This window comes from Lepidochelys olivacea (assembly GCF_965140295.1).
Source record: "Lepidochelys olivacea isolate rLepOli2 genome assembly, chromosome: 7".
Lineage (NCBI taxonomy): Eukaryota > Metazoa > Chordata > Testudines > Cheloniidae > Lepidochelys > Lepidochelys olivacea.
In genome coordinates this window covers 126,069,937-126,091,027 of record NC_140417.1, presented here as the reverse complement: position 1 = coordinate 126,091,027, position 21,091 = coordinate 126,069,937, and the positions used below count along the sequence as shown (strand labels likewise).

At 52.4% G+C, this 21,091-nt stretch overlaps 1 protein-coding gene across 1 annotated transcript in view; it reads right to left on the bottom strand.

The window, feature by feature from the left end:
• CNNM1 (cyclin and CBS domain divalent metal cation transport mediator 1) overlaps positions 1–21,091 on the bottom strand; it is a gene marked incomplete at its 5' end in the record, with an annotated part of 61,242 nt that overhangs the window by 1,393 nt on the left and 38,758 nt on the right. The window contains 6 exons of the mRNA XM_084633183.1: positions 789–905; positions 1,070–1,183; positions 1,418–1,601; positions 7,122–7,279; positions 20,130–20,177; positions 20,742–20,841. Of these exons, the coding sequence (XP_084489309.1) occupies positions 789–905; positions 1,070–1,183; positions 1,418–1,601; positions 7,122–7,279; positions 20,130–20,177; positions 20,742–20,841 (721 nt within the window). The remainder of the gene's footprint in view (positions 1–788; positions 906–1,069; positions 1,184–1,417; positions 1,602–7,121; positions 7,280–20,129; positions 20,178–20,741; positions 20,842–21,091) is intronic.

The following is a 21,091-nucleotide window of genomic DNA, read 5'->3' as shown; positions in this document are numbered from 1 at the left end:
CCCCAGGGCCTGTGGCAGGCCGTGGGCGTGGGGGTGGGGAAGTGTCTTTGCAGCAGCAGTAGTGCGGGGCATGTTCACACCTCCAGGCTCCCGGGGACTCCAGCGCTGCGCTCCCGCCATGCTGCCGCTCAGGTGATGAATGGTGCTCGGTTGGAATTCTCCTCCAGCGTCGTCTCGCCATCCGGGGACTGCCTCCTCTTCTGCCCGCCTGCACACAGCAGCCATCCCGGGATCACTGCCCCCCGGGTCCCCAGACAGCGCTGTCCCACCCTGGGGGTGCTGCGCTGGTGGGAGGGGACAGCCCAGGCCCTTCATAGCACCTGGAAGCTGCTGGCTACTAGGAACTAGTGGAGCCAGGCCCCCCAAACACCCCAGTCTTCAGCCATGCTACAGTCGCCTGCTGCCCCCAGGGGAGGTGCCTCCATGGAGAGCTGGGCTCCCTGCTGCTGCTCCATGGGCCCCGGTACTTGTCCAGGCCCAGCAACAAGCAGCGTAACGGGAAGGGAGGGACCCTAGGGGGCTGGGCTGGTAGATCTGAGCCTAGGTGAAGGGGGGCAGTAGTAGGGGAGGCTCCTTTCCTTTCTCGTCTCCCCATTCGGGCCCCAGGTTTTCACTCCATGTTCGTTGTTGGGTGCGGAGCTGGTACCTGCAGCCCCACTGCTGTTTTGGGCCCCAGCTTTCCTGCCCCCCTTACGTGCCTCCCTACACCACTGGGGGCTACGTGCTCCCACGTTGTACCCCTCTGCCCTGCTGGCCCTCCCATGGGGCTGGCTGGGTGCTTCACTCACTCAGTGTCCTCAGCAGCTTCTTGCCCAGGGTCTCCTCGGTGCCGCTTGGGGACGTGCCACTCGCTGTCTCTCTGTTCGGGCTCTCCTGCTCCAGGGTGATGTCACAGCATTCGCTGGCTGCAAAGGAGGAAGGTAAGAGCAGTGCTATCTCCAGACAGGGCTCTCCAGAGCATCTTGGGTGCCTTGTGGCTGCGTCCTCCAATTCCCGCCCCCTCCCCAGTGCAGCCACCCCTTCCAATCCACATCCATCCCATGGGCCTGATCCCACCCCGGGGACTTACCCTGCTGCTTGCTGTTCTCCTCGTTGTCTGCCAGCTCCTCCCTGATGAAGGGGATTCCCTCCACGCGGAGGAACATGGAGTCGCTGGGGCTCTGGAGCCCATCCGACCGGCTGCCTGTGGGAGACACCCCGTCCCCAGCGCGGGTGGCGGCACGGGGAGGGGGAGCGTGTCAGTGTGAGCATCGGGGCCCAGGTGTGAATACACGCCACGGGCCAGGCCCCGAGCATGAAGGGATGTGTGTGTGCGGCTGGTGGCGTCAGGGTCCCATGGGTGCTAGGGAGTGTCGGAGGCCTGTGGGGAGTGGCTGGCCTGTGGGACTGGCCGTCAGGTGGCCGTGGGGTGACTTACAAACGATGCTGTTCCTCTCGTTCAGGAGGGTAGGGGTAGGGTCCTCCTTCGGGGTCTGTGGGGTCCCCCAGGCCATCGGGGCGTTGGTGGAGCTGCCATCATTGAACGCCTCCATGTCGGGGGACTGGGGTGAGCTGTCCATGCGGCTGGCTGCCAGTGCATTCTGGTACTGCTGCCGGGTGATCTGGCACAGGACAGACAAGCAAGCTCAGCTGGGCGAGTTCAAGGCCGTGGGGATGGCCTGCTCCCCTGGTGCTGCCTGGTAGGGCAGCAGGGTGTGAGCTGAGCTTCCAGGGGCATGGCCAGCTGCCTGGCTCCAAGTCCTTGGGGGAGCAACGCTGCCTGCCTGGGGGTGACGTTCACCTTTGTGTGGGGCAGCATCCAACCATGCCCCACTGACATCCTACTTAACTCTTGTTTTGGAGACTTCAGTGGTGCGTAGGCCTTACAGCTCCTCCCTGCACGGGGGGAAGTTCGCACTGATACAGCAAATAGCTCTAGTCCACATGATGCCCTGGCCCCTCCAACTGGGGGAGCAGCTGCTCCCCACCCGGTTATTTATCATGGAGCTATTTACTGCATAAAGGCACTGGGTGCGCTAGGCAGAGCCTGCAGAAGGAGGGGGCCTGTGTATGGGTGGCTGGTAGAGACAACTCAGAGCATGCATTGCCAAACTCTGCATGAGCCATCACTGGAGAGCAGTCGAGCTGGGCCCAGCACCCTGGGGTGGCAATAGCAGCCAGCTCATCTCACAGCAGTGAGAGGGTGGCTGGAAAGGCTCTGTTGCACCTCCTGATGGGGCAGCTGGTCTCCCACCAGCGCCCTGCTTCTGTTACTTTCCATCACTTGCTGTTTGTTCAGTGCCCTGTGGAGTCAGCAGGGGGAAGGGAAGGTTGTGACACAGACGTGCCCAGGCAGGTGTATTATTCCTGTGTTCGACATATATAATCCTTCCAATATTTAACTGAAAGGGGTTGTGGGTGGTCTCTGCCAAAAGCCAAGAACTCGCTGGTTAGCATGGTTATTGCAGGATGCTTGTACACAAAACATTTTTAGAGTTATGTGACAAGTGGAAAATTATGTTCAAAAAGGCGACCTGAACACAAAGCTAGATTGGCGTGGGGGGACGTGGAAAGTTACAATAGGGTCATAGGAGGAACAAGAGTGAAATCAGTGGGGGAATTTGTTCAATATCTTAGCTGTCTATATACAAATTCAAGGAGTATGGGGAATAAACAGGAAGAACTGGAAGTATTAGTACATAAGCTTAATTATGACTTAACTGGCATCACAGAGACTTGGTGGGATAAATCTGCTTACTGGAATATTGCTATAGCAGGGTTCAGCTTGTTCAGAAAGGTCAGTTGGGAAAAGGGAAGAGGTGTTGCATTATACATCAAGAATATATACACTTGTTCTGAGGTCCATACGGAGGTGGGTGTCAGTGCCCTGGGTAAAGATAAAAGTGGGGAAAATAGAGATGATGTCATGGTAGGGGTCTACTACAGACTACCAAATCAGAGAAAGGAGCTGGATGAAGCATTTCTAGAATAATAAAAATATCCAAAACACACAACACAGTAGTAATGGGGGACTCTAACTTCCCAGACATCTTTTGGAAAAGTCATATGGCAAAAAACAAAATTTACAATAAGTTCTTAGAATGTGTTGAGGACAACTTCTTGTTCCAGCAGGTGGAGGAAGTAACTAAGTGAGCAGCCATTTTACACTTGATACTGACCAACAGGATGGAATTGCAAATCTGAAGGTGGAAGGCAATCTGGGCAAAAGTGTCACAAAATGAGAGATTTCATGATTCTAAGGAAAGGAAGGAGTGAGAGCAGCAGAATAAGGACAATGGACTTCAAAAAAACAGATTTTAACAAACTCAGAGAACTGGTAGGTTAGGTCTCATGGGAAGAAAGTCTAAGGGATAAAGGAATTCAGGAGAGCTGGTAGTTTCTCAAGGAGACAATATTCAAGGCACAACTGCAAACTATCCCAATGCAAAGGAAAGATAGAAAGAATAGTAAGAAGCCAAAATGGCTCCATCAGGAGTTATTTAATGATCTGAAAATCAAAAAGGAATCCTACAAAAAGCGGAAACCTGGATGAATTGCTAAGGAGGAGTATAAAAGACCAGCACAAGCACGTGGGGACAAAATCAGAAAGGCTAAGGCACAGAATGAGTTACACCTAGCAAGGGACATAAAAGGCAACAAGAAGAGGGTCCTTAAATACATTAGGAGCAAGAGAAAGATGAAGGAAAGTGTAGGTCTGCTGCTTAATGGGGAAGGAGAGCTATTAACAGATGACCTCAAGGAGGATGAGGTGTTTAATGCCAACAAGGGGGAAGGAACACAAGCCAAAATAAGGCTAAATAATATTTTGGTAAGCTAGATGAATTCAAGTTGGCAGGGCCTGATGAAATTCATGGTAGGGTACTTAAGGAACTAGTTGAAACAATCTTGGAGCCGTTAGCAATTAACTTTGAGAATTCCTGGAGGATGGTTTCAGAGTAGCAGCCGCATTAGCCTGTATCCGCAAAAAGAACAGGAGGACTTGCGGCACCTTAGAGACTAACCCATTTATTTGAGCATGAGCTTTTGTGAGCTACAGCTCACTTCATCGGATGCGACTGAAGAAGGGTAACAATAATATCTAGCTTTAAAAAAAGGAGAACAAAGAAGACCTGGGAAATTATAGAGCAGGTAACCTAACTTCGATACCTCAAAAGACTCTGGAACAAATTATTAAACCATTTGTGAACACCTAGAGGCTAATGGGGTTATAAGGAATGGCCAGCATGGATTTGTCAAGAACAAATCATGCCACACCAACCTAATTTCCTTCTTTGACAGGGTTCCTGACCTAGTAGATAGAGGTGAGCAGTAGATATGATATATCTTGGTTTTAGTATGGTTTTCGATATAGTTCCTCATGACATTCTCAATGCAAACTAGGAAAATGTGGTCTAGATGAAATTACTATAAGGTGGGTGCTTAATTGGTTGAAAGACCATACTTGAAGAATAGTTATCAATGGTTTGCTGTCAAATTGGGAGGGCATATCCAGTGGGTCCTGCAGGGTCAGGCCTGAGACTGGTACTATTGAATATTTTCATGAATAACTTGGATACTGGAGTGGAGAGTATGCTTTTAAAATTAGTGGACAACACCAAGTTGGGAGGGGTTGTATGCACTTGGGGGGGGCAGAAATAGAATTGGTCTGAACTCAGCAATATGACATTCAATAAAGACAAGTGCAAAGTACTACACAAAGGAAGGAAAAATCAGATGTAGAGCCACAAAATGTGGACTGACTGACTGGCTAGGGGCAGTGCTGCTGGAAAGGATCTGGGGGTTAGAGTGGATCGCAGATTGAATAGGAGTCAACAGAGTCATACAGGTGTGAAAAGGGTGACTATAATTCTGGGGTGTATTAACAGGAGTGTCATACGTAAGACACGGGAGGTCAACGTCCTGCTCTTCTAGGCATTGGTGAGACCTCAGCTGGATACTCTGTCTATGGGCTTGTCTTCGCTAAAGCTGCTGCAATCGATGATCCACTAAATCGATGGCAGAGCGCTTTCCGGTTGAACCCGGTACTCCAGCTCCCCGAGAAGGGTAAGGGAAGTCGACCGGAGAGCGTCTTCCATGGATGCAGCGCAGCGAAGACACCGGGGGAAGTCGTTATTCACATAGCTGGAGTAGCGTAACTTAGGTTGATTTACCACGGTAGTGAAGACAAGCCCTAATTCTGGGCACCACATGTTAGGAAAGATGTGGGCAAACTGGAGAAAGTCCAGAGGTGAGCAGCAACACTGATAAAAGATTTAGAAAACCTGACCTATGGGAAAGGGTAAAAAAAAAAACTGGGCATATTTAGTTTTGAGAAAGGAAGATGAGGGGGGACGTGATAATAGTCTTAAAATCTATTAAGGGCGGCTCTAAAGAGGATGGGGATCAATTGTTCTCCTTGTCCACTGAACGTAGGACAAGAAGTAACAGGCTTAATGTGCAGCAGGGGAGATTTAGGGTAGATATTAGGAAAAACTTGCAAACTCTAAAGGTAGCTACACTCCAGAATAGCCTTCCAAGGTAGGTTGTGGAATCCCTGTCATTGGAGGTTTTTAAGAACAGGTTGGACAAACACCTACCAGGGAGGGTCTAGGTTAACATGGTCCTGCTCCCGTGCAGGGGGCTGGAATAGATGACCTCTTGAGGTCCCTTCAGGCCCTACATTTCCATGATTCTATGATTACGTTCCAAACCCTATGTTGGAGGTGAAGCGTAATCACCTGAGGTGGGACAGATGTCACACACTCAAGAATAAGAACAAGCAACACCTTTCAACCCAGCCCAACCCTGTATGTGCAGGCTGGACCAGATGCAGGCTGGAGCATTTTCAAAGACCAAAGAACCCCAAGAAAAGACTGCCTCGGGGACCTAAGGGCTAAGCTGGAGCTGATGAAGCACCCTGGCTCTGAAAAGGGACGAAGTCTGGTACTCTGTAAGAGAAGACAAAATGGCCCAAGAGAATCTCCATTACACAGTCAATGCTCTGCCAGCAGGAGCGTCTCATGAAAAGTGGCTCCCAGCTCCCTGGACTGGACAGCGCTGTACAGACTGACCACTGGGTGAGAAATCCCTCAGGAATTAATTAATAATTGTTAATAAGTATGGGCTATAGATTGCTGTCATAGGGTGTATAGGCCTCAGGTGGGCCTGGCGACCACGGAGTTAATGCAGGACCCACTGGCCATGCTGATTGGCAGCCTGACCACAGCTGGGGATAAAAGAGCCTAGAAGGGGGTGGAGGCGGCCAGAGGAGCAAGAAGGGGCTGCCAGCGAGCTGGTGAGAAGCTGCCCCAGAGTGGCAAGAGCCCAAGGGAGGGACGGCCAGAGCCACAGGCTGCAGCAGCTGACAGCCCCAGGGAGGTAAGCTGGAGCTTGGGGCAGGAGAATTGTGGAGAACTGGTTCTGCCTGCCTGGATTAAGGGCCCTGAGCTGGACCAAGTGGAGTGGGAGAGCCTGGGATTCCCTACCCACCCCTTGCAAAGCCAAGGGGTTCCGGGTCTGGTGAGGACAAGGGCTGGCTAGCCCCTGTCAAACATAAGGGGAAGCCCATACACCCCAGTGGGGCAGAAATTAATGTTCTTGTCCCCACAATAGGATGGGAGAGATTCAAACAAGGACAGCCTGAAGGCCCTGCCGATCCGAGCAGACTCCATGCAGTGCCCTGTCTGGCCTAGTGGGGGTGCTGACACATGGGGTACTAGGCCACCATTGCATTTTTTGTTTTTCTTTTTCCTGTAACCTGGTGTTTTCAATTGTTTAATTTGCCTTTGTTTGAATCCTTAACTCAAACCTGGTTAAATACACTTCGGTTTGGTTTTACCTTGTGCTAAGGGGAGTGAACTAAGGAGAAGCCAGTAAACTCGGGTGCCGCTTCTGGGGAGGCAGCAGATCGGCGCACATTGCGGGTGCCCAGATGACAAGGGGCTGGGTGCTCCGGTGTGACAAGTGGGGGTGTAAATTATTAGCCCACCGAGGGAGCGAGCCGGGAGTGGAGCGCGGCGTGTTGCCTGCGGTCGGTAGCTTTGGGAGATCGCCCCCTGCTGGGCACGGCCACGGCTCCCTCGCGCAGCAATTCACCCGGACACCCCGAAAAGCGTCAGCGAGGTCCACAGCCCTGCGGCTACCTTGACAAACTGCACGTCGCAGAGGATGTACACGGAGTAGTCGGGCGTGTAGATGCTGCTGCTGCTGTACAGCTGGGTGTTGCTGCCCCCGCAGTCGCGTTCCCGGTTTGGGGATTCGGAGCGATTCAGCCGGCTGCAGTGAGATGGTGATCGGTTTACTAGAGGTGGGGAGGGGACAGAGATGGAGGCAAAGTGTGAGAGCCTGTTTACTGACACTCTGTCACCTGGCTCTCTAGCACCAGGACAGTGCAGACGCTAAAGTGCCAGGGACGCATCCCAGAAGCTTTCTAGAGCTCCTGCCTGGCTGGGATTCTCACCCTCTGGACAGATGGGGTCCCTGATGTCTTTGCTTCTCTCCAGACCACAGTGACCCCCTCCGTCCCCTCCCTGCAAGAGGAAGCAGTGCAGAGCCTGGCTCCCTGTGCTGCAAGGAGAAAGGCCTCTGAGCATCTGCTTACACCAGAAGCTAAAGGCAGGCTGTGGCTGGCTGAGCTGTCTTCCGGGGTTGGAATGGGCAGCGCCATGCAGAGAGCAGGGGGCCGAGCAGAAGGTGCAGATTGTGGAAGTCATGCAGGTGAAAACTAGGGGATACTGCTCCTTCGGACGCTGCCTTGCCCACACTTCACCCCTCCGCCAGCAGCGCTCGCAGCTCCCCAGCACAGCACAGGGCTAGCACAGGGACCCGGGGAGTTGAGCCCAGTGAGTATTTGGGAAGAGAGAACCCCCAGGAGGGGCAGTCAGGCATCGCAGCTGTTCAGCCTGGCAGGTGCAGGTTTATTCTCTCCCATGTGGGGCCTGCTGTCTGGGAGCAGTCGCTCAATCTCTGGTGTCCTCACAGAAACAGGTTTTAAAGTACAGAATCTTATAAAGGTGACAGAAGAGACAGGCCGTCAGAATGCACATGAGTGTGGGGGCTCGGAATGTAGCACAGGATGGGATTTCCTAGGTCATGGAGTCCAGTCCCTGCTGTCACGAACAACCCTGTTGGGCCATCCCGATCATTAGCGTGTCGGGATCCCACTTAAAACTGGTTAGGTTGTTTGCCCGCTTGCTCCTATTAATAGGCTCTTCCAGAGCTGCTGCCTGTCAATTATATTGATTGACAGCCTTCTCACCTAATTGGAGAGCTGTGCTTAAGGCACCTGGCAGTCCCTTTGCTCTAATGCAGCAAGAGTTGATGCTCATTGCTCCCAGTGTTGTTTGGTACAAATTACAAATTTCCACCCACAATCCCCCAGCAGCATGGCTGTGTAGCCGCATTCCAGGGGTAGAGTTATAAACGGGGTCTGATGCTGGGGCAGACACTGCAGAGCAGGGCCTCCTGTCCATCATGTTAATTGACAGCTCTGACATGCAGCGGGATTCAAAGTGGTCAGTGGATTTATTAGAGAACAAAGGCAGCTTGTTTGCGGCACTGCTGATGTAAATGTCTCTCTGACCTTCGCTCTGTTGGTACAAATACCCTTTTATTATGGTAATTCCCAGAGAGGGAACTGCTTGACCAGAGAGTGTATCCATGACTGACAGGTACAGGGATGTACAGGAGCAGCAATCAGCAAAAAAAATACAGCCAAGAAATGAAACTTATAAAAACCCAAACATAACCCAGGACCATGCCCCATTACCCCTAATGCTGTGCCTACTTCCTCTGTCCCCCACCCAGCCTGCCTGTCTGCTGGCTCATAGTCCTCCGTGGTTGGGTTTTAGCAGGGGAGTGAAAAATACAGGTTCGCACGAGCAACTTAGCAACACCCCTCCCCCCCCGCCCAGTCACCAGTGCCCCAGCAGTGTGTGTGGCCGAGTGTGTCGAGCACACTGCTGTGGTACTAACACGTGTGCACATGCAGGGGCAGTAGTGCGCCTGCCAGCCCCTCCCTGCATTTGTAACTGTGCAGTGCTGCTCCTCGGCCCCCGGGGCCTGGCTGCCACAGGGGCCGGTGGCGGGCAACGGCTCAGTCCATTTGCTCTTCAGAAGGTGCGTCTCTATCAGCGCAGAATCTTCCACAGCACGTGCCCCCGTTAAGGTTCCCTCCCCACTTTGAACTGTGGGGTACAGATGTGGGGACCCACATAAAAGACCCCCTAAGCTTATCTTTTACCAGCTTAGGTTAAACAACCTAATTAACCCCTTGCAGGTGAGTAATTCTGTACCTCTGGCCAGAAGAAATGTAATGTTACTGCACACATAAAGGTGGTTACCCTTCCCTTTGTGTTTGTAACAGCCCTGCTGTTTGTGCATATGCAGCGTCCCATAGCTGGGTGTGCCGCTCTGTACATGCAGTCTCACACGCTGGGCACTTCTGCCCTGCTCCTATGCTGCCTGCTGTAGCGTGTGCCCCCCTAGATGTACCGAATGACACGGAGGGTGCGCCCCCCGGCCACGTGTGCAGAGCCAGTCCCTGTCACTCGTGCGCATGCAGAGGTTTCCTTTCCCAAAAGCCGGAGCGGGAAAGCCATGCCGTTACCTGGGGAGCCAGCCAGGGATTCCCCTCTGCTGACGGCCAAGGTACGGGACACTGAGACGGGCACTACGGAGAGAGTGAGGGGTCAGGCCAGAATGACCAGGCAGGGATGGGGAGAAGAGATGAAGAGGAAAGAAATAAGAGACTGAATGAGACAGGAGAGAAGTCGGGACCGTAACTGACCCGCATCCCCGACTCAGCCCTACTTTGCAGCCACCTGCCAAGCCGCTCCCCATGGTCTGCCTTCTCTGTAGCTGCACATGGCTTGTGGTGACTGAAGGGTCCATTAGACAGTATCCCAGAGCTTCTCTTGGGGTCCCAAGGCCACAGATCCAGGTATCCCCATCTGGGTGGAGTGGGAATGCCCCCTGTCCTGCACTAACAGTGATACTGGGCCCAGCATGAGGCCCACACACCTCTGACTTGCAGGGACCGCGTCTTCACTGGTGTCTGCGAGACACTCAGAATGGAATAACGCAAAGCATTCTGGGAAACCCACAAGGCCACTGTGTCCGAGTAGAACCAATAATGAGGCCAGGTGGCACTAACTCCTCCATGGCCTTGTCTCCATGGGAATGTGTTATGTATGAGCCCAGGTGTGACTTTAGACTGTTCTTGTTATACTGGAATAGTGCCCCATGCCAGTGTGGATGCTCTTACTGCAGGATGACAGGAGCCATAGGTGTCAACTCCGGGGGTGCTCCAGGGCTGGAGCACCCACAGGGAAAAAGCAGCCCCCCAGCAGCTTCCCCCTCCCCGCCCAGTGCCTCCTGCCTGCTAGTGGGACCCGCAGATTGGCACCTCCCCCTCTTCCCCCAAGTGGCTCCTGCCTGCCGCAATCAGCTGTTTCATGGTGTGATGGAGGGGGGAGGACTGGGCACATTCGAGGGAGGGGGTGGGGCAGAGGCAGGAAGAGGCAGGGTGGGGGGTGGGAAGAGGTGAGGTGGGGTGGGACCTTGGGGGAAGGGGAGGAGTGGGGGCGGGGCCTGGGGCAGAGCCAAGGGTTGAGCACCCCCTGGCACATTGGAAAGTCGGCATCTATGCCAGGAGCCCTTTTCGATTTAGCTTATGTTGCTTGAGAAGGGGTTTACCAGAATCCAGCTGTCCACCCAGGGGTGCTACTGGTCTCACAACTGTATTATCATGTGTTACTTGTATTACCCTAGTGCCTAGGCTCCCCAGACATGGCCCAGGCCCTCACAGTGCTGGGCGCTGCACAAACACAGAACAAAAGGACAATCCCTGCCGCCCGGAGCTCCCAATCCAAGTCTGAGACAACAGCTGGCTGCAGGCAGACGGAGACATATGAGGAACCAATGAGACAGGACTGGTCTCAGCACCTAACCCATGTCAAGGTTTGTGTAAGGCATCTCAGCAAAGGAGAGTGTGCAGGGTGGCTTTGTGGATGGTTGCAGGGTGTGACGAAGTGGGACTGTTCTTAATGTTTCCTCTGAATAGTGTGGGGGTGCCTCAGTTTCCCCTAGGCAGTTCTTAAGTATCTAGGGGGTGGAGTAAGGGTGTATGATCATTGCAGAGCCCTAGAGGGCAGGTGTGTGCAGGAGTCTGGACACAGAGAATGGCCGACACCCTGTTTCCTGGCAACTGATGGCCTGGGCCCTTCCCCCCTGCAAGGTGAGAGCTGAAGGGTTAGAGAACAAAGGAATCAGGTGACCACCTGGCCCGGGAAAGGAACAAAGCCCAGAGGAGGAGGGGCTGGAGGGGGTTTTCAGTTTTGGGCTGGCTGGGACATGGAGTGAAGTGCAGACGTGGCTGTCTGGCTCACTGCCCCCCAAAATGGACCCAGCTGAGGGGTCCCGTTCTCTGCACTTGCAAGCTCTGTTTTAGACCATGTTCCTGTCATCTAATAAACCTTCTATTTTACTGGCTGGCTGAGAGTCACGTCTGACTGCGAAGTTGGGGTGCAGGACCCTCTGGCTTCCCAGGAGCCCCACCTGAGCGGACTCGCTGGGGGGAAGCACACGGAGGGGCAGAGGATGCTGAATGCTCCGAGGTCAGACCCAGGAAGGTGGAAGCTGTGTGAGCTGTGTGTCCTGAAGACCTCATCAGATTTGATGAGGTTCAATAAGGCTAAGTGCAGGGTCCTGCACTTAGGACGGAAGAACCCAATGCACAGCTACAGACTAGGGACCGAATGGCTAGGCAGCAGTTCTGCGGAAAAGGACCTAGGGGTGACAGTGGACGAGAAGCTGGATATGAGTCAGCAGTGTGCCCTTGTTGCCAAGAAGGCCAATGGCATTTTGGGATGTATAAGTAGGGGCATAGCGAGCAGATCGAGGGACGTGATCGTTCCCCTCTATTCGACATTGGTGAGGCCTCATCTGGAGTACTGTGTCCAGTTTTGGGCCCCACACTTCAAGAAGGATGTGGATAAATTGGAGAGAGTCCAGCGAAGGGCAACAAAAATGATTAGGGGACTGGAACACATGAGTTATGAGGAGAGGCTGAGGGAGCTGGGATTGTTTAGCCTGCAGAAGAGAAGAATGAGGGGGGATTTGATAGCTGCTTTCAACTACCTGAAAGGGGGTTCCAAAGAGGATGGCTCTAGACTGTTCTCAATGGTAGCAGATGACAGAACGAGGAGTAATGGTCTCAAGTTGCAGGGGGGGAGGTTTAGATTGGATATTAGGAAAAACTTTTTCACTAAGAGGGTGGTGAAACACTGGAATGCGTTACCTAGGGAGGTGGTAGAATCTCCTTCCTTAGAGGTTTTTAAGGTCAGGCTTGACAAAGCCCTGGCTGGGATGATTTAACTGGGAATTGGTCCTGCTTCGAGCAGGGGGTTGGACTAGATGACCTTCTGGGGTCCCTTCTAACCCTGATATTCTATTCTATTCTATTCTATTCTAAGACAGGCTGCTCACAGAAAGGCGACTACCCCAGGGTCCTGACTGGCTTCATGGGGAGCAGTTCCAGAGCATCGCCCAGGGACTCCGTGACACAGGGAGCCCCTCCCACAGGTGAGGGGCAGCCTGGATGAAAGCACGTGGGTGCTGGCAGCTGGCATCATGGGCTGATGGGAGGCAGAAGTCAACTCTCAGCAGTGAAGGAGAGAGATTAGATAAGGTGGGGAGAGGCCACAAAGGGCCTTGAAAGTGAAGACAAGCAGCTGCTGTCTAATGCACAGAGACAAGCGAGCTGGTGATGGGATGCAGACAGGGTGATGTGGTCAGAGCCGCAGGCTAGGAGAACCAGCTTTTGAGCAGCACACCGAATGGATCTGAGCAGGGCAAGATTGCATTTGCCAAGACCAGAGAGAAGGATGTTGCAGTAACTGAGATACAAGATGGTAAGCGTTTTAGCTGTGTGGGTGGATGGGGAAGGCCGTGTCTTAGAGACGTTCTGCAGAAAGAATCTGCGAGATTGAGACATAGCCTGGGTGTGAGGACCTGGGGAGAGCTCTGATACCCAGGTTATGGACCTGGCAGGATGGCTGTGTTGGCGACAGTGATCAAGACAAGAGCTAGCAGGGAAGGCGGTTGGGACTCTGTTTTAGCCACGTTGAACTTGAGCTGATGGCTTGAGCAGACATCCGTGAGGAAACATCAGAGACAGGCCGAGGAACTAGTCTGGAGAACCCAAGGCTGGAGCACAGAGGTAGAGCTGTGAGTCGTTAGTGTAGCAGTGGTCATTGAAGTTGTGTTGTGGATGAGATTACCCAGAGACAAGGTGGAGGGTATCAAGGACAGAGCCCTATGGAGCCCCCACAGAAAGCTGGAGGGCAGATGAAGAGGATCTGCTGAAGGGGCCATTAGTGAGGTAGGAGGATAACCGGGAGAAGACCATCACAGAAGCCAAGGGAGGACAAGAGTTCACGAACTGCACCAGGATAACCACATTCGTGTTAACAGGCAAAGCCTCCCCATGAAGACAAAAGGCCTAAAGAACAGAAGAGAGTCGCTTTCTAAGGTCACAGATCTAATGGATTCAAACATGACAGAGGTCAGCTAACGAGCCAGCTGGTGCAAGCCAGCATAGACACTTTGACTGCAATGGAGCGGCTCCAGTTTACACCAGCCATGGATCTGGCCCTGTGTGTACATGTATCAAGAGGATGGGTTTCTTTCTCCATGTCCTGATGTAGCAGAGCCATGGACGAGGGGTGGGGGGCGTGCTGTACAGACACACAGTTACACTAACGTAACATCTCCCTGAAGAAACAAAACAGATCCTGCATCAGGAGCGACTTAATGAGGGAAGTACTTGAGGATTCAGACCCTGATTCTGCAGGCAGCTCTGTGCACGGAAGCAGTGGGGGATACGTGCAGGGGCCCTGCATGGAGCTGCTCACAGAAACTCCCCAAAGTCATACCCTGCCAAGGCTGTTTCTGCAGCGCTGTGCCCAAGGCTGCACAGAGATGGGCAGGGCTGGCTGTTCCTTCCTCAAGAGGCTGAGTGTTGTTTTGAACTCTGTGCACTGCTGAGCATGAACCTGCCCTCCTGGCCTGGATCAGGCAGGGAAGCCGTATTCAGGGCAAATGAGCTATCGCTGCAGAGAAAGGGAATCGCTTCACCTTTTCTTTACAGTTCCCCCCCCCCCCCCCCACGGCAATTCCTAGGCCAGCGTTTCCTGTTGGTTCCTTATCAGCTGGGTTCAAGGCCCCAGCCGCAACCTCCTGCAGCTGGTCACTAACCGCGTGGAGCCGCTCTCTGTGTCAGGCATTACGTCTCCGCTACTAGCCACGCTTTGCTTTTAACCTAGGGCTCACAGCTGTTCAGAAACACTGACTAACTGGTCACGGCAGCAGCCGTACGCTGGAAACGGGCACAACGAACGTAAGTGATTTACTTAAGGTTACAAACAAGGCAGTAGGTGTCTTCTGGCTCCCTGTTCACTGCTCTAACTGCCAGGCAGCACTGCTCCCAGAGTCAGGGCTCCAGCCCAGACGTCCTGACTCTCAGCCCCCTGGTTCTCACCACTGCATCACACTCCTTTCCCCAAACCACTAACAGAACTCAGGCGTCCTGACTGCCAGACCCCTGCTCTAACCAGTACATGACACTCGCTCTCCAGGGACAAGTCTGTCTGTATATGCACATGCAAGGGGCCATGTTAACATTGCTGTAGGAACTATCAGGTTTCTCATTCTGCTGTGACTGATGAATGTTTGTTTGTAAAGTGCCTTGAAGATAAAAAGCTGGAAAGTTTGCCACCTGGTCGCCTCCCTTTTCCAAACACACCTTTCAGAGTAACAGCCATGTTAGTCTGTATTCGCAAAAAGAAAAGGAGTACTTGTGGCACCTTAGAGACTAACCAATTTATTAGAGCATGAGCTTTCGTGAGCTACAGCTCACTTCATCAGACGCATACCGTGGAAACTGCAGAAGACATTATATACACACAGAGACCATGAAACAATACCTGCTCAACTTGATGATCACTTTAGATAAGCTATTACCATCAGGACAGTGGGGTGTGAGGAGGTATTGTTTCATGGTCTCTGTGTGTATATAATGTCTTCTGCAGTTTCCACGGTATGCATCTGATGAAGTGAGCTGTAGCTCACGAAAGCTCATGCTCAAATAAATTGGTTAGTCTCTAAGGTGCCACAAGTACTCCTTTTCTTTTTGCAAACCCACCTTGTTCACACTCCTCACAGCAGTAACCCCACTCACCTCACCCTTGGAATGACAAACCTAGCGAAAATCAAGGATTGCAAGATGCACTAATACAATGCAGCACTTTCAAAAACACCCACCTCAAGTCTTCATGTGACACCACCAGTCAGGAATCAGGGCCAGCTGATGGGCAAGCTAACAAGCACAGCTGGCCTGTATCGGCTGCCTGATTGGCTACACTGTTTGGTGAGGGTGAGTGGCAGACTGGTTTTAAGCCCAGCAGCAATTCTGTGGCTGCTCAAAGCATTTTCCCATGGCTGTGATAGCTCTTGTGTCTACTTGTTCCCAGTCTTGCTTTGCTCCAGGTAACCAGGTTCTGACTCTCAGTTCTGATTCCTGACCTCTGACTCCACTTCCTGGTTACTGACTCTTGCTCTGACCACTTGGCATGATTGCTCATACCCTGGTCTGTGAGCCCCCTCCTCTCCATCTACCTGTTATATCAGATCTAACTCAGCCCGTATGGTGTCAGGGCAGGGACTATCACCTTTAGAATATAAGAACATAAGAATGGCCCTACTGGGTCAGACCAAAGGTCCATCTAGCCCAGTATCCTGACTTCTGACAGTGGCCAGTGCCAGGCACCCCACAGGGAATGAACAGAATAGGGAATCCTCAAGTGATCCATCCCCTGTTGCTCATTCCCAGATTCTGGCAAACAGAGGCTAGGGACACCATCCCTGCCCATCCTGACTAATAGCCATTGATGGACTTATCCTCCATGAATTTATCTAGTTCTTTTTTGAACCCTGTTACGGTTTTGGCCTTTACAACATCCTCTGGCAAGGAGTTCTACAGGTTGACTGTGCATTGTGTGAAGAAATACTACTTTTTATTTGTTTTAAACATGCTGCCTATTAATTTCATTTGGTGACCCCTAGTTCTTGTGTTATGAGAAATAGTAAACAACACATCCTTATGTACTTTCTCTACACCGGTCATGATTTTATAGACCTCAATCGTATCTCCTCTTAGCTGTCTCTTTTCCAAACTGAAAAGTGCCTGTCTTATTAATCACTCCTCATACAGAAGCCGTTCCATACCCCTAATAATTTTTGTTGCCCTTTTCTGAACCTTTTCAAATTCCAGTATATCTTTTTTGAGATGCGGTGACCACATCTGCACGCAGTACTCAAGATGTGGGTGTACCATGGATTTATACAGAGGCAACATGACATTTTCTGTCCTATTATCTTATCCCTTTCTTAACTATTCCCAGCATTCTGTTTGCTTTTTTGAGTGCTGCTGCACATCGAGTGGATGTTTTCAGAGAACTATCCACAATGACTCCAAGATCTCTTTCTTGAGTGGTAACGGCTAACTTAGACCCCCATTATTGTATATGTATAGTTGTAATTATGCTTTCCAATGTGCATTACTTTGCATTTATCAACATTAAATTTCATCTGCCATTTTGTTGCCCAGTCACCCAGTTCTGAGAGATCCTTTTGTAGCTCTTTGCAGACTGCCTGGGTCTTAACTCTCTTTAGTAATTTTGTATCATCTGCAAATCTTGCCACCTCTCTGTTTACCCCTTTTTCCAGATCATTTCTGTCTCTAATGCCTCTTGCTCATCTCTGGTGTGCTATAACAAAGGTTACATGTGTGTTTCACTGGATTACTCTTGAAGGGGGGGGAGGGGGAAGGTAAAACAATGAATGATCAAAATAAATATTCTGTGGGTGAAATTCAAGGCCTGGCCAACACCTATGTCCCCCCTCATAAGACCTACAGTTGTGGATGTGAGTAGTATGTCAGTGGAATTTCATGCCCTTGTGATGAAATTTCACCGTGTGGTCACATGAGAATAAATGTCTCATTGCACAAGGTCAGGTTCATATTCATGGGAAAAGGGAAATACTGGAGTCAATAAATGGCCATCATGCATATATAGCTGAACCATGCACAGCCCCTGAGAGGGGCACCAGGTGGCGCTAAGAGCACACACATGATTGAGGGTGCACACCTGGGAGGAGGGGGTGTCTGTCGAAGTTGGAAGGGCAGTCAGGTGGATTGAGGTGCCTTAGGAATAATTCTCATGATTCTCCCCTCCCTGCGGGTTTTGCAGCCCAAACATGGCAGCCGCAGCCCCCATCGCTGCCAACACACGCATGGAGTTGTGCATCCCACTCATGGGAGTGCGTGTGCCTAAGTGCTTGCAGGGCTGGAGCTTTAAGTTAATGCTGGAGAGCCACAAAGTGAGAGTAACCTGTTCATTTCATCGCCCAAGTGGAATGTGGCGCAGAAAGCCGTGAGAGGGGGGAGAATGCCTGATGATCATCCAAGGAGAGGATTTAAATCATCAACACAAGCCTCACTGCTTTTTAAATTAAAGTCAGAGTATCCAGTAAGAAATACCTGATCCTAACAAACTCCCAACAGTCTGGCCTCCCTGGGAATAGTTCACCACTTCCCCCCATGAGCGCTCTCCCTTCCCCCCCCATCTGCCCCTCCCCAATGGGGCCGGGTACGAATCTGGGCTTCGATCCCACAATTGGGCCTATGTAGGCAGATCTCCATGGGCCCCACTGGGCTCGGCCCAGGCAGAGGGCTTTAGTTGTTGGAACAGGATTCAGAATCGGGGGCTCAGATTATAAAATCAGCAGGACGGGGGCATCACAGTACACAGCAAAGGAGCTGGATGGGGAGTAATGATTAATAATAGGAACACGCCAATTAGATGCTGAAAGTTCTCCTGGGCTACACTTAAAACTGCTCTCCCTTCCCCGAGAGCTGGTAGCCAGGCTGACAGAAGAATCCTTCCCTCGACCTAATGCTGTCTACACTGGGCATTAGGCCAGCACAGCTGCATCTCTTAGGGGTGTGGACTTTTCACACTCCTGAGAGACGGAGCTGTGAGGACGTAACTTCCCAGTGTAGGCCAGTGCGAAGCCAGAACTGGTCAGTAGCTGTAGGCAGCGAAGGTGGGGGAAGGTTCTAGGTTTTTCTCACTTGACTGCATGCACACGTTCGCCTGAGCAGCTGCTAGGTAAATTGAACCACCTGTGCCATTTCAGACTGGCCTTTGTTCACACGCGAGCCCACATCTGTGTGGGACCCACATTCGGTACAGCCTCAAGGTGGTGAACTGAGACCTAAATGGATCATACAAAACCTCACTGTCGTCCCTGCCATTTTCTCCCTTCTGTTTGTTTGCCTTGTCCCCCTGCTGCACTGTGTCTTAGTCTGTTTGGGCAGTGCCCTGCAGCTGTACGGAGCCCCTCCAAAGCTGATAGGGCTCTGTGCTGGGGCCGGGTCTACCCGTTCCATTCCAGCTGCACGACTGAAGCCTTGGACGGTAAGTTCTCTGGGGCTGAGACGGTCTTGGTGCTTCTGCAGCACAGATAATAACAACAACATGGCCGGCTGCACCTGCTCAATAAGGTCCTGCCCCAGCTGCTATAGTAGCCAATGGCAAAGCTCCAGGATCGGGGCCCGAGGCATTTCCAAATGTTCAAAACTAAGCCCAGGGCAGGGCAGGAACAGCTCTTTAAAGTGTGAAAAACAGCTCCTCCCTCCAGCCAGAGAGCTTGGCAAAAGGGATTTAAAACTTGCCCGAAAAGGCCCCGCCTGGGCTGAGCAGGGGAGATTTCTGCCCAAAGGCGGCACAAAATGCCTGCACGCTTGGTACTCTAGCATCATTCCCACAGTGCCCCTGTGGATGGCCAGAGACAGGCCCAATCCTGCAGGCGCTAAGGCAGGTGTGTGCCGAGGCCTGGGGCCCTCATGTGGAACTAGGGCAATAGAGCTGTGCACATTTTTTCATTTAAACTATATTTGGGGGGGACAAAAAATGGCTTTTTGACAAAAATGAAAATTTTCCACAAAAGCTTTAGCTCCGGTAGAATTTCTCCAGTTCTTTGACAACACTCACAAAACATTTTTTGATAAACATTTCTGTTTTTGGTAAAAGTTTTGGGGTTTGAAAAACAGAAAATTGTTACCAGGAACTTTTAAAAAAAACAAATGGTCAGGTTTTCTTTTGTGTAAAACAATAAACGTTCATATGACATTTGTGTAAAAACACTTTAAAAATCCTGCAGTAAATAATTATTTCCCAACCTGACCTAATAGCCATACGCCATGCCCGGTGCGTTAGGAGCTGTACACAACTCTGGCCTTGGGCCCTTGCTCATCTAACAGTTCCCTTATCCCACCAATGCTCACTCGGGCCTGGCTCATTGTGTAGACTGGGGTGTCACCCATTTTACATTAAAATTGTTTTTTTCTAATGCTCAAAACTGGGTTAATTGGGGGGGTGGGGGATACAACGTCTCATTCCACTCTGAGAAAGGGTGAGAGGAAACCGCTGGGGTTGCACGTGCGCTTTCTCTGCTATTTTGAACATATGTCTCAAATTTTTCTAACCTTTTCCTTGATTTTAAGGCCCCCTGTCCGATTTACCCCAGCCTGCTCTCCCCATCCCCTGAAGCTCTGGGCCCAGGCTCACTTCCAGTTCACTTTCTTTAGGAAAAGCTAGGCTTGAAATACTGGAAATTCCCACCTTTGATTTTTCCAGTAGAAAAGGAGCTAAAGTGAGCGAGGGGCTGGGCCACAGCAGAGGTGGAGCAGCTCAGAAGAGTGGCTTTTCCTCCACTAGCCAGCTCGCTGCTTCCCAGCCCCAGCCGCCTCTGCTCTTCTTCCGCAGTTTGGGCCCCCTCCTGGTCCTGGGGTGAGGGATTGGCTTGGTTTGGTGTGTGGTGACGAGGCTCTGGCCAAGCAGAACATGGCTCTGCCCAGTGTGTGTGCCAAGCCAGACTCTGCTAGCAGATGGCTCACGCCAGCCTGGCTACTGCACTGGTTGGGAGCGAGCCCGGGGGTTTGCTGCTCGCCCGCTGTGGGGACGCTGCTCTGGCCATACACACAAGCACCGCGTGGTGGCAGAGGGGCGGGCGTGGCAGGTACCTACGCAGGAAGGAGGATCCGGCCAGGCTGCTCACTTTCTGCACATCGTTATCTGAAATCACAGGTGGGAAAGAGTGAATTGCACAGGAGCCAATCCCACGCCACCCCAGGGAGGAGAGACGTTCCCCTGGGAACAGGGGTGGGAGAGGCCGTGCCTGCTGCCAATCACCTGAGTAGCGCTCCCTTTGCCTGAGGGCTTCCCCCCACACCCGGGCATGGCCTGCCTCTGCTCACTGGAAGGGGCTCGCCTGCTGCACAGCTCCTGCACCCCGCACCTGCCTCCATGCAGAGCTGGCCCTGTGCAGGCCCGGGGGCTGTCTCACTGCGCGGCTGCGAGGTCGGCGTGCACATGGCCAGCTCCCACCCCCCCTGCTCTTCCCAGCCCGCGAGGGAAGTCCCGACCAGCGGCCGAGGCCTGTGCTTGGCTGCGGGGCCAAGTGAGAGACTCCTCACGTTGCCTAAAACCCCACTGAACTGGGACAGCACCCTGCCCCCCTGGCCCCGACCACTGCTGCCCCAGGCCCTGTCTGCTGTCTGGGGCCAGGGCTGGGTTACTCTCTGCAGCCTGTTCTCCAGCGGCCCCTCCAGGCTGAGGACTGGCCAGCGCTGGCTTTACCTGAGCAGACGACAGCCGTGATGGCTGGGACGCCATAGTAGGTGAACGCTCCGTTCTCAAACCGCAGCCCTTCCTTGCCAATCTCCACTTCCACTTTGCCCTGCAAGGAGGTAACAGTGCTCAGTGTCACCCCCACTTCGCCCCCTGGCCCCCCCACCCCTTGCAGGGCTGGGTGGGTCCTGTAGGCAGAGGGGGGTCAGAGCACAGCTTAGAAACAACAAAGGCCAAAAATGTCCTCAAGGCTGCAACTGGTTCTGTGTCCACAGCATAAACCCAGGTCAGTTCTGATGGGCATGGGGGCTGTGCGTGTGGGGAGCCCGGTCCAGGAGTGACGGGGTGGGGGGCTGCAG